The following is a 12,459-nucleotide window of genomic DNA, read 5'->3' as shown; positions in this document are numbered from 1 at the left end:
TTGCGGTTTGTTTTTGTCTGTTTCTTGTTTAGTCGGTCAATGATAAACCGCTAAATTTGACTTGTGATGTTTCTTTGTCTTGTGTTATTTTCAGGCTGCCCCCTGGAACAGTGGTGGGTGGGTGGTGTGGAGCTGGCCTCGGCACCGGGAGAGGCCCCCTCGCCCGCCCCCTCCCAGCGCTGCATGGCTGCAATGGCGCCCGCTTTAACCGACGCGCCGGCCGAAACTCACCGTATACGCTTCAAACTGGCTCCGCCCTCCTCCACCCTCTCCCCGAGTGGCGTGGAGGAAAGTGGTACCACCAACCATATCCTTGTGTCCAGTAACGGCATAGTCAAGCGCAAGGCCTCGGAGGAGCGCCCTTCTCGCGGGGCCGGCCCCTGCAAGCCCCTCGTTACCTCATATCACTGTTCAGATGTGACCTCTGTGTCCTCAGCAAAAGAGTCTCTCAAGCTGCAAGGTGTTCTACTGAAGACGCACAGCATCCTGCCAAACCTCATTCCACGCAAGCACCAGGCTTTAGAGCTCTCTGAAGAGCAGCTGAAGACCATCATGAGTGCCAGTGGAGGAGGTGGGCCATGTGAGCCGCCCACAATCCAAGGCACCACTGTCAATGGCGTGACAAAGAAAGTGACTAAACCAACTGAACGAGACAATGCAGTGACCTTTAATGGTGGTCAACATACTGTCGAGCAGGATTTGTCAAATCCGACTCAAATTGTCATTGCTACCAGGGGATTGACAACGAATGGTCCTCTTCGAGACAGTGCAGAGCAGCACCAGCTGTCAATGGGTGAGTCCCAGAATTGTCCCAGCAATGGAGAACCTCCAGCAACATCCCCAACCTCCATTGCACCTTTCACAGTGGACAAAATCTCAGACTGTATCCCGCTAAGCAGCAGTGAAGATCCGTTGGCGGTCTCGCTCGCTACCCAGCAAGACCCTTTAGGTGACCTTGGAGCGGAGCTAAGCGACCGTACCCAGCAGAGCCAGAGCAGACAAGGGGAGATCGAGGCACGGCTACGGCGACTACGCAAACGGCTGCAGGTGGTGCAGGCCAAGCAGGTGGAGCGCCACGTGCAGCAACAGTTGGGCGGACTACTCAAGAGCACGCTGGGTGCTCTGGATGCCAGACGGCCAAGAGGCCGTTATGTTGACGACGCCCTCACCCCTCAGGAGAGGGACGGACTGGGACGTTTCCTAAAGGGTGGATCTATGCCAGCCGAATTAGAACGACTGTCCTTGAGTTGTACCACCAACCTGCAATCTGCCGAATGTGCTTTCGATTCCGATGCCACGGAAAGCAGCTCAGGAGGAGAAACTGATGTGGAGGAAGATGAATTGGCTCGGGTCGACATTGAGCAACGCCACATTCCTCTGTGAGTACCGACCTTCATTATTCCTCTGACAATGTAAATCTAGATGGTTTAATGATGTAGGATAAGTGCTGATGCAGGCTGGGTGATGCTATTTCATGAAACCATTGCGTTCTCACATGTTAATGAATCATGATGTGCAGATTGTTGACTGATGCAGTGAGTGGCTGCTGTACATATCTGTGCATTTGTAAGTGTAGATTTGTTCTTTCAGTTCAAGATCACATTGATTGCTTTTGTTACAGAGGAATTTTCTTGATAATGAAGGTATGTGTTCATCTCTTGAATATCATTACTGTCCTGGTTACGCATGGACACACGCCCCGCACTCTTCCTCTTACATACAGCAAGCCAGTCGTTCCCTTCCCAAGGGCTGAGCCTTGTTTGAATACACTCAAATGGCAAAGGATTTTTCTTGAGAGGCAGTGTGTCACTTCCTTAAATCACACACTTTCAGTTATTGGGCCTGTTTTCACCCTTCCAAACTTCTGGTTAAGAACACACTGGACAAGTGGAAGGCAAAGATAAGGCACTGTTTAACTTCTACTTCCTGTTGGAATTTGTTTTAGCTTGGGTTATTTTTTTCCTATCTTTTCAGTATTTACTCTAATTTTCCCAATGCTTAAACCCAGTAAATATTCCAGACACAAGGAAAGTAATCCTCTTTGAGGCAGATCTAGATCATTGATAAAAGCATTGGCACATAAAACGTGTATAGCTTTGATAAATATCACTTTCGCCTAATTTTGCGTTACTTGTTGTACATTTAAACATCGGCTCCTCCATCGCAACAGGTCTTCAAGTGGTCTCTTTAACTGCATCATTGTAGTTGTATGGTGTCCCAGTAGTCCAGTGAATCAGAAAATGTTCCGCTTTTTTTAACGCAGACTAAGACTGCTCCATGAGGGGATAACCTACATTCAGTGGAGTCAGTCACATGACTATTGCGCAAGGACAAATAGGCTTACTTGCAGATTATGCGACGAGCATAGTCAAAAGGACTATTTAACTTTATTTTATGTTATTTTTATTTTTTTACTTCACCGTTTGCCTTACACACATCCATAGGTAGGCTACTTCTTTAAAAATAGGTTTTAGTCTATTATTGATAATGCAACACAATTCCTTTGTGGGATTGAGTACCGCATGTTGTAACTTCATGCAAGGTCTTTTTGTTAGGTAGTTGATTTGTCTTGCTGCTTAATCAGCCATTAAAGCCAGTGTCTTGATGAGCGAGGGGTCACTTGAGTGCAATCCAAAGCAAATCTGCAGTACCAAGTGAGTCAGTTGTGTTAGTTTTTGGTTTATTGGTGGTAAATGGTTGCTTTCCTCAAGTCACTGGAAGGAAAATGTATCCCATATGATTTCTCATTATTGCCGTTTTGGATTCAGCTAGGTAGAGTTATTGAGGTTTTATGTTGTTGATGGTGCCTTTTGTAGATATTATTTTGTACCATTCCCCTACCTTAGACAGATTAACCCTCTACTGCATGCATTATGATAGACCTATAGAAAAAAATATTTGACTCTTTTTCTTTTCTTAGAATGGCTTAACTTGAAGTGCTGTAAAAAGAAAATGAGATGTTTTTTTTTATTTTAAGGTACTTTATGATGTTGCCATATGGCAACAACATACGATAGTGGAAATTTTTAAAATTGCCATTTACATTTTTTTTCCCCATAATACAAATTCATTGGCAGCATGGTAAGCAGTTTAAACTTTTATTCATTTCCAGGATACTAATTCTTAATATCAACAATTACATTTTTACTAGTTAAAATGATAGTTATTGATATCAGGAATTAGATTTCTACTATAACAATGGCAATTTTTAATATCAGAAATTACATTTCCACTAGTAACAATGTTAATTCTTGATATCAACAATTACATTTTCACAAGTTAAAATGCTAATTCTTGATTTCAAGTAGTAAAAACCTTTATTATTTATATCAAGAATTCAATGGCCACTAGTTGAAATGTGTATTCTTGATTTCAACAAATGAATTGCTACTAGTAACAATGTTCATTTTTTATATCAATAATTTAATTTTCACTAGTGACAATTTTCATTTCTGGTATCATGAATGTGATTGTTACTAGTAAGACAGACATTTTAGAAATCTGAAATAATATTGTTATTAGATTTTCAGATATCAAAAATTAAATGTTTTACTTGTAGCAATTCAATTCTTGATATCAAGAATAGACATTTCAACTAGTGACATTTAAATTATTGATATCAGGAATTCACATTTTTTACTAACAATGAAATTATTGATATCGAAATTATATTTCTACTAGTAAGAAATCAATTCTTGATATCAACAATTGATTTTGAATGCATGCCAGACAATTGTTGATGTTGTTATCAACAATTCAAATCCTGGAAATGAATAAAAGTTAAAACGGCTTGCCATATTGGCAGTCCTTAACATATGACTAATCAACATTATATCACTAGCATTAATGTTGTTATTGTTACAGTTTAACAGAATGCAGATGACCTTTCTAGCTAGCTAAACTATTGCAATGTCATTCCACTGTTGCACAGTGTTGCCGCTTGGCAACACAGACATTTGATCGATTTACCAAAAACTAATTTCATAAAAAACTTTTTTGAGTGGTGAATATGTCATCATGACTTACATGACGTGATGTTTCCGAATTTTTTGTGTATGTGATATGGGCTGGTCCTTGTTTGTTACTAACGTTTTAGTTTGCTTTCAGCAACTACTGATCCAAAAACTACTCCAAAATCGTGCCACAGAAAAAAACTGTATGTCATGTGACTTAACCATAGCACATCATTGGCTAAACTAAGGTCTTCTCATTCCAACAAAAACACTTGAATTTTTTCTTAAAGAGACAGTGGCAATGAAATGAACACAAAGAGTGTGTTGCCATATGGCAACACCATGCGGTAGAGGGTTGAGAGTGCTCAAATACTGTATAAGGACCACCTTTGGCAATTCAGGGTAATTATTAGCAGTGTTTGGATGCATCCATGTTCCTCCTGGGATGAAACTCCTCTGAATGTTTCCATGAAGACCAGCTCCAACATCCATTATGAACACACAAGCGCAACCACATTTCTCAGTCTTGCTAGTTTTCTTCTGGTACCGAGGGCTAAAAATGAGGTTTCATGTACTTTCACGCACCAGCTGGTGGCATTCATTGTTTCTGGGCTGTAATCTTGTTATCTAGAACTGGTTTGAATGAAAAGGAGCCATTGAACTGGTCGAACATCAAATCATACCCGTCATGCCGCTTGCTGTAAAGACTCCTCAAGACTTCTGTCATTTACTAGGGCCCTATGATTCCCGCGATGAAAAAAAACACGGACGGAATCACGGAATCCAGCCATGAAAACGGAATTTACTGTAGGCCTATAACACAGAATTTCATGGAATTTGTCATTTTTGATGAATAAATAAAAAGCAGGTCAGTACACTTAAATCAAATCACGATACTAGTGTCTGTGAATATTAAATTGCAAGTACGAATTCTATATGTTCTGTGTGCCTCTGTGAATGAATGGCGCAGACCAGACCATTTTCCGCATACACAATTATAATTTTTAATAGTTTAATAATTTTTATTAAAATTATTAGTTTTATATTAGACATTCTTTTTGATTATCACAATTTAATTAAATAATTAAAATTGAATCCAGAAAACAAAAAATTTGAGGGGAAAAACATATTTCTTAGGGCCTAAAACGTCATTTTTGTTAATTTTTGAATAAATTAAGTTTGTATAAGTTTCATGATTTCAATTAATTAGACATGCTTTTTGATTACCAAAATTTTTATTTAATCATTAAAATGGAGTTTAATCATTAAAATGGAGTATTTGGGAAAAAATAAAGCTGATTTCATTGGGCCCTAATTTACCCACCCTTATATCATTCCAAACTTCTGTGGACCACAAAAGGAGTTATTTTATGTATTTTTGAAAAGGGATATACCGATGTAGTGGTGTAGCCTGAGTTTCCCCATGCTGCCTTGCGCGCAGCGAGATTTTATTCACGCTACTAGGCAACCTGGATTCCATGGACCAGATGTATGCCTCAGCGAGGGGACCAATCACAGAACGGGGAGGGAGCAGCAAGATGATGACGACGTCTATGCGACACACCGAAGGAGTTTGTTTATACCTATGGATCCAACATGGCAGCAGACGCGAAGTTACCTTTCTATGCAGCCTTATATATTGTTCTTAGTAGTTTAGTTAAATCTCTGACCCATCGTCATCTTCCTAGTCTAATTTCTGTCTCTCTACATACGTCATCTGTTATAATTGAAACGATTGGCTATGAGCTACATACAGACGCATTTGATAGACATTCGAAGCACCCAATAAATGGCTCTGGGCATTCGTAAACCACGCCTCAAATACAAGAAAATAAACATGTGGTTCCCAGACCCACGTCTAAAGGAGACGAGGTCTGACGCTAGCCAGGCTAGTAGTAATGAATCATTCAGACAGGTTTTGAGAACTGCATGAATTGATTAATTGAAAAGATTATTTTACTGATTGAGCGTGGACACCAAGAGAGCTAGGATCAATCAAATCAATTAAATTTTCATTGTGCATTTTGGTGATGCTATTTGTCATTTTGGTGTTTTAAATCTCCACTTCTTGTCAATTTAATTATATTGAAATGCCAGGATCTTCAAACATTCTCTTTATTATTCCATGTTCAGTGGAAGTCATACAGGTTTGAAAGGAAATAGGGTTATTAAATATTGGTAATAATCTTTTTTGTTCTAACTATTTTTTTTTTATGTAAACAAAACATGCCATTCTGGAGCTACTAAATGTTTATCTCACCCTTGTAACCATTAATCAATGTTTTTGTCTCTGGAGTTTTTAAGATGTTTGCATTCATGAAGAATGATGATGATTTAAGTGAGGAGTGATTCAGTTTGAGTTGAGTGTAATTAAAAACTAGTGGACAACAGATCTATCAGCACGGCCTATATTTGGCATTTGTTTAATTATTGGGATCGGCCGATATGTCTTTAAGTGTGACTTATTTTGACGGCGCTGAGAACACCAGTGCCTGAGCACACAGCGCTACCATTCTCCATCTTCATTAGTTTACCAGTTATGTCTAATGCTTTATTAGATAACACTGGTAAACAAAGAAAGTAAACAGAAAAGCAAACGTTAAAATACATTTTCGTATACTATTATTCTAAATGGAATGCCAAACACTAAAAAAACCAAAGTCCTTTTCTCATCTACTGTCAGCATTCAGCAAATATTCATTGATATAATTTAAACAAGTCTTTAAATATCCAATAAACGTTTAACTGTGCAAACCTTGGGAGACTTAGTCGAATCCAGCTGTTTGATCTTCTGATGGTGTGCATTTGTAGCCTGCAGTAATGTTTATTCTGTCCGTGTGTATTGAATGCAGGATTTCAAACTGCTGCGCTATATCCTGTTGTCCACTGTCATACTTGTTATTTTCACTGTGTGCTGTATGTCAAATGAGTGTTACCTTGTTTTTATTTCAAAATATAAATATTTATAATTCCCAGTGCATACAAACTTACCAGATTTGAGTGCCATTTGTTAGCTTTTGCTTCCTTTTATATTCATATATTTTTAACAATTTCTTTATTTGGGAAAAATGCAGTAATAGGATTACAGAATCTAGAAGCTGCTATTTAAAGTTAAAAAAAAGTATCAAGTTAAAATCATTTCCCCATATGATTAATTTTCTAATTATTTCTAATTTAGTAAATATTAAAGGAATAGTTCACTTAAAAATGAAAATTCTGTCTTGCGCTCACTCTCAAGTTGTTTCAAACCTGTATGAATTTCTTTATTCTGCTGAACTTAAAAGAAAATATTTTTTGAAGTAAAATAAATATACATTTAATTTCAGAATATTTATAGAATATACGGTGCTAACAGGACCTGAGCGAGTCGGAGTTGATAGCAGAAGTAAAAGAAGTAAACTGTGTGAGTTCCGTGGTCGATAGCCTATCAGGGACGCCAACACCGCCTTTTTACCTCAGTTGATATTAGCAGAGACTTTTGATATTAGCAGAGAATGTCTAATATGATATTAGCCACTTGCTTCTATTTTCTACCAAACTTACAGTGTGAAATGGGGAAATGTAAGTTTTCGCAAACTTGGGTTGACGACCCGTCATTTAAAGACTGGCTTTAGCCCGTCATTGGGAATGACCGGGATAGTGTCTATCATGTTTTGGGATAGTAATTCACTGCTTAAGTCTGCGTGTGTGAGAATGTGTGTTTGTGGGTAAGTGTGTGTGATGTGACGCACTTTATTATTAATCTTTATTAAAGTTTATGGTTGTTAAGTGAGGCTAGGTAAAAAATATAGATTTCTCAATATTAATCGATTCTCATTTTTACGAACCAATATCAATTCTTAAATCTCAAGAATCGATTAACTTTAATCATCCTGTTTTTATTTGATGAATAGAACATTTTAGTGTGCATCCCATCCATTAAATCCCAATAATCTTTGTGCTTTGTTACTATTGATTTGAAATAAAGTCTCAAATTTCAAATTACGTCCATTTTATTAAGAAATTCAAAAACATAAATACCGTTTTGGCGCTGTGACGTGTGATCGCTCTGGCGCAGCTCAAGAGAAGCAGCTCAAGTTTCTCTTCCGCCTTAATACCAGTTACAGCGCAAAATAAACATGAATGTACATCTAAAAGTGAGATATAAGATAGAGTACAACTTATTGAAATCTGTATCATGTTACATGGAATCGCTCATCAGTGTTTCAACCGCGGAAAGACGTCAGTTAAACAACTTGTAAACAATGTCATGTAACGTCACATTTACCTCAGAAAATTAACTAGAGAGGAGTATTTTGCTAAATATATGCACCATATTATATATTCATTATCATTTTTAATGTTCTTCAATATTTTATGCATGTTTGAATAAATCATGACAGCCACCATTAAAATGTTAATAATTAATATTACTTTCTTATTATAAAAATAAATAAGTGTAATTTAAGTGTTTGTAGTTATTAGTTAAGAGATTTGTTTTCCTTGAGAAAATTTCCCATGTATTGAACCTGATATCCAAAAAAATCAATATTGAATCAAATCGAATTGCAAGCCTGTGAATCAAAATCGAATCGAATTGTGAAATTTGTGTCAATACCCAGCCCTATTGTTAAGTGTCATTTGTTTTTAAGAAGTGCCAAGGTTATTATTCACCTTATTAGGGCTAAGGGCTATGGTTAGGATAACTCAAGGGCTAGGGTTAAAATAAGGACAACTGAAACTCAACTCGACAATACAAAAAAAAAACATAATTGACAATGACAATACTTAATGATCAAAATTTTGCATACCCCTCCCACCCCCCAGACAAAAAAGGGCTGCTGCTTGATGTCGTGTTGGTAGTAAAAAATATTGTGGAGATGGTAAAAAAGGTAGTAAATTCATCTTTATGATTCCTGCATATACCCTGAACACTCTTCTCTCTAAGATATCAGCACCGGCCATCAAAAAAATCTATATCAACCGCTAAAACCAATCGTTATGTAGCCTAATGTTTTACACTTTTCCCCTTTATGTCTTTACTGCGGTGTGCGTCTGTCCAAGGCAATGTTAAGAACTTAACTGCTTTGTCTAGACTTTGCTACCTTTTAAAAAATAAATAAAATCTACAAAAGTATATCAGAAAATAGACTATACCCTCTACTTGATAACCTAACACTTTTTATTCTCCTAATGCCTTCAAACTATTATTGTTTTTTTTCTTCTTATGTTATTAAGGCCTCTACATCGGCATGGTTTCTGGTTTTACCAGTCAACCTTCTAGGTCACACAGCCATCTTGACAAGCTTTTTTGTTTTGTTTTTGGTCCCTCTAATAGTTTTTCACTTTTTTTGACATATTCCCTTCCATGTTTTGTTTTTGTTTTTCACCAGAGTTGTCTTATCTTATTTTGGCCAATATTGAAATCCCGATTATTTAACACGATTATTGGTTCAGTCTTATTTCATGATATGAGTAATTTTAGGTATCAGTAAAATTTCCCATTTATCAATAGGCTACTTTTACTAATGTTTAACTAATGCAAGTAAAAGTCAAAACAGTTACAGAAGACAAGTAAACAGTCAGCAATACAAAAAGAACAAAAACTAATTACCAAAAAAATGACGAATACAACATAACAAAAATACAAATTAAATAAGCAGTGCTTAAAGTTTTTCAGGGAGATGCACAAACCGTGGTATTCAGAAGTAATAGCCTGCAGAAACTGAATAAAGTCATCAAATATAAAATATAAAACACTGCATAGTCCTCACTGTATAGATTAATCCTTATTAAATAGTGCACAAAAACATGCATAAATTCTAGGGGTGTAACGATACCCAAAACTGACGGTTCGGCATTCCCACGGTTTTGACGTCTCGGTACTAGGGATCGGCATTCGGTTAAATTTTCTTAGTCGATCGTCGGGAGAATTAACGATCGACTATCAATTAATCATTAATATTTTTATATTCAAATTCATTTAACTTTTTATAAATTTAAAAATGCAATGAAAATACAAAAATACAGCTTATTTTTCCTTGATTAGATCTTTATTACAAGATGATCAACTTGTGGCAGTAAAACTGGACGTTCGGTTAGGCTAAACTTGAAGATACAGTATATGCGCTGTGGTGCTCGAAAGCAACGGAACCTGCAGCTGCGAGTTGGCGTTCTTAAACAGAGACCCGCGTTTGTTCCAAAATAATAAATAATAAAAAAAATCATATTAAACAATAACTTAACCAAAAACATAATAATACTTAGATCTGACAGGTTTTGTCAAAATGTAACAAAAAACTATCCAAGAACGGAGTCGAGAAAGAGGGTGAGAGAGATTAGCCTACCTACTGTAACAGTCAATTAGGCTAGGCTACTTAACAAAGCCTCATAAAAAATAACTAGTAACTCACATACAACTTCTACACCAGTCTACTGATTTTTGTTTAGAAAGATAAGCATGTTGATGACATGATCTGGGGTCAGACGCGACCGCAACCTGACCGTCAAGCCTCGTTTACACTTTCGCCTGGGTCTGCAGCGCGAGTCTCCGCAGACTGCGCGCGCACCTCCCCAAACAGACGAGGCGTTTATACTCAACGCGCTCGCCTGTGAAACCAAAGTGTGAAACACAGAATACCGCAATGACGTCATTTTTGCCGCGCTCACATTTGCTCTCGTGAGGACGCGTCGAGTGTAAACAAGGCTTCAGTCCAGCCGCTCAAAACACCCGCTATGAGGAGACTGACGTTGCCGGGATGCACAGGTACCTTCGCCGCAAACTTGACCAGCCCGGGGAACACGTTCACTTTCCACTCACACTACGCAACGCAGCAGCATTAGTTTAATGATAATCGATAACAAATTAACGTGATCGACGAAATTCTTAATGATCAATAATCGATAGTCGATTAATCATGCCCATCCCTACTCGGTACGGTTCGGTTTAGAAAGCTAAATTTTTTAATTAATTCAATTACAATTAAACGTTTTGCAAGGATTTAAAAAAAAGATCTGCTAATGCTGTAAACTATATGGAGCCAGCGCATTACTATAGCATTAAAGGTTAACCACAGAGCCTAGACTTTTAGCCTAAATTCAGATGCTATTTATTTTTTAGATATAAAATCAACACCCAACACATTGTATGAAAACATGTAAACTGAACATAAGCCAGTTTTTGCATTACCTTGTGTTTTTACTCTAATGAAAATGACAGCAACTGCATAAATTATTATATTTCAATAACAATTTTCAATAAATTAAAGATATTTTAAACATACATTAAATAATTAAGATATCAATTAATTATTTACTTAACATGTTAAGTAAAATATAGCCTAATATGTAGGCTAATATAGTGCATTTATTTAGTGCAAGAGTTCATTTCTCTAGGAACCAACCATAGACTCTAAAAGAAGATGGACGACGCCCCTTCGCTCTCTTCTATTGGCGAGAAGTGAAGCCGCCTTTGTCCCGCTACGGCGCTGACATCTTGGGACTTGAGTCTGCGCAGTTGCGATTTCGGGACCAGACATGCGCAGTAGAGAGCAGGAAGTAAAGGCGCGAAATCAACGTCCCGCTCTGGTCCCGCCCTCACTCTCGCTGAATCAATCGTAAGCACGCGCCTCTGCTGCAGAACAAACCATTATGTCGGTGTGAAATAATTAATTATAGAAATTTAGATATTTAATTGTAAGCTCCAATCTCCTCAGTCCTCCAAAGATCCCGAAAAAAAGTCAGTTGTTGCTTCAGTGACTACTTCGCTCAGAGAATCTGTCAATCACAGCTGTCAATCATGTACGCCACGGCGCCGTTTTTATAGCATCAAATAACTAACTAAAAACAAACTTATTTTAAAAACAAACACTTGAAATTACATCAGCGTGATGGAAACTACTGTAAATGACAGAAACTATCTTTGGAAAAAAGATATGTGAAGTGTAATTTAATTGTTTAGTTGGTCTCACGTCCCTTGAATAACATGGGGAGGCGGGGTTTATGAGCTATACTAGGACCGGTCACCAGGGGGCGATCGAGACGCTTTGGCTTCACTTTTCAGGGCTTGTGTGGCACGCTTGGAACCAACGAGCTGTGGACACTGTAACTTATGACTAGCCTCTTGAGGTAAATATAATGCTATGTGACAAAGCTGTTTTATTCATGTCTTTCCGCTGCTGAAACACTGAGCGATTACACAAGTTACGGTATGATGCGTTTCAGTAAGTATACTGTATCTTTCAACATACCTTCAGGTGTCCATGTTTATTCTGTAACTGAGGAAGATATGATCGCGTTTACTTGCGCTTCCGCTTGAAATGATGAGCTAGTACAACGATCTGTCACGCCACATCAAAGAGCGCCAAACGCTTTATCCATTGTCTTTTTGTTATAAGGCCAATAGCCATTTACATTACAGCCTTTAATTTGATTAGCTTTTTGCTATTGCGAGTAGAGGTGGGCGATATATCGTTTAGACGATAATATCCAAATTGTTGTCTGGACGATATTCAAAATTGGGATATCG

The 12,459-nt window shown here is 37.7% G+C and overlaps 1 protein-coding gene across 2 annotated transcripts in view; it reads left to right on the top strand.

Moving 5' to 3' along the window:
• Positions 1 to 12,459, top strand: part of kansl1b (KAT8 regulatory NSL complex subunit 1b) — an 82,844-nt gene that overhangs the window by 30,091 nt on the left and 40,294 nt on the right. For both annotated transcript variants that reach the window (XM_077212146.1, XM_077212145.1), the window contains exon 2: positions 95 to 1,379. In XM_077212146.1, the coding sequence (XP_077068261.1) occupies positions 184 to 1,379 (1,196 nt within the window). In that variant the 5' untranslated portion in view covers positions 95 to 183. The remainder of the gene's footprint in view (positions 1 to 94; positions 1,380 to 12,459) is intronic.

The sequence above is a fragment of the Siphateles boraxobius genome, unplaced genomic scaffold, assembly GCF_051911475.1.
Source record: "Siphateles boraxobius isolate OS27281-9 unplaced genomic scaffold, OSU_SipBor_1 66, whole genome shotgun sequence".
In the NCBI taxonomy this organism is placed as follows: Eukaryota; Metazoa; Chordata; class Actinopteri; order Cypriniformes; family Leuciscidae; genus Siphateles; species Siphateles boraxobius.
The sequence above is the reverse complement of the archived record's forward strand: the minus strand, read 5'-3'. Positions and strand labels throughout refer to the sequence as shown.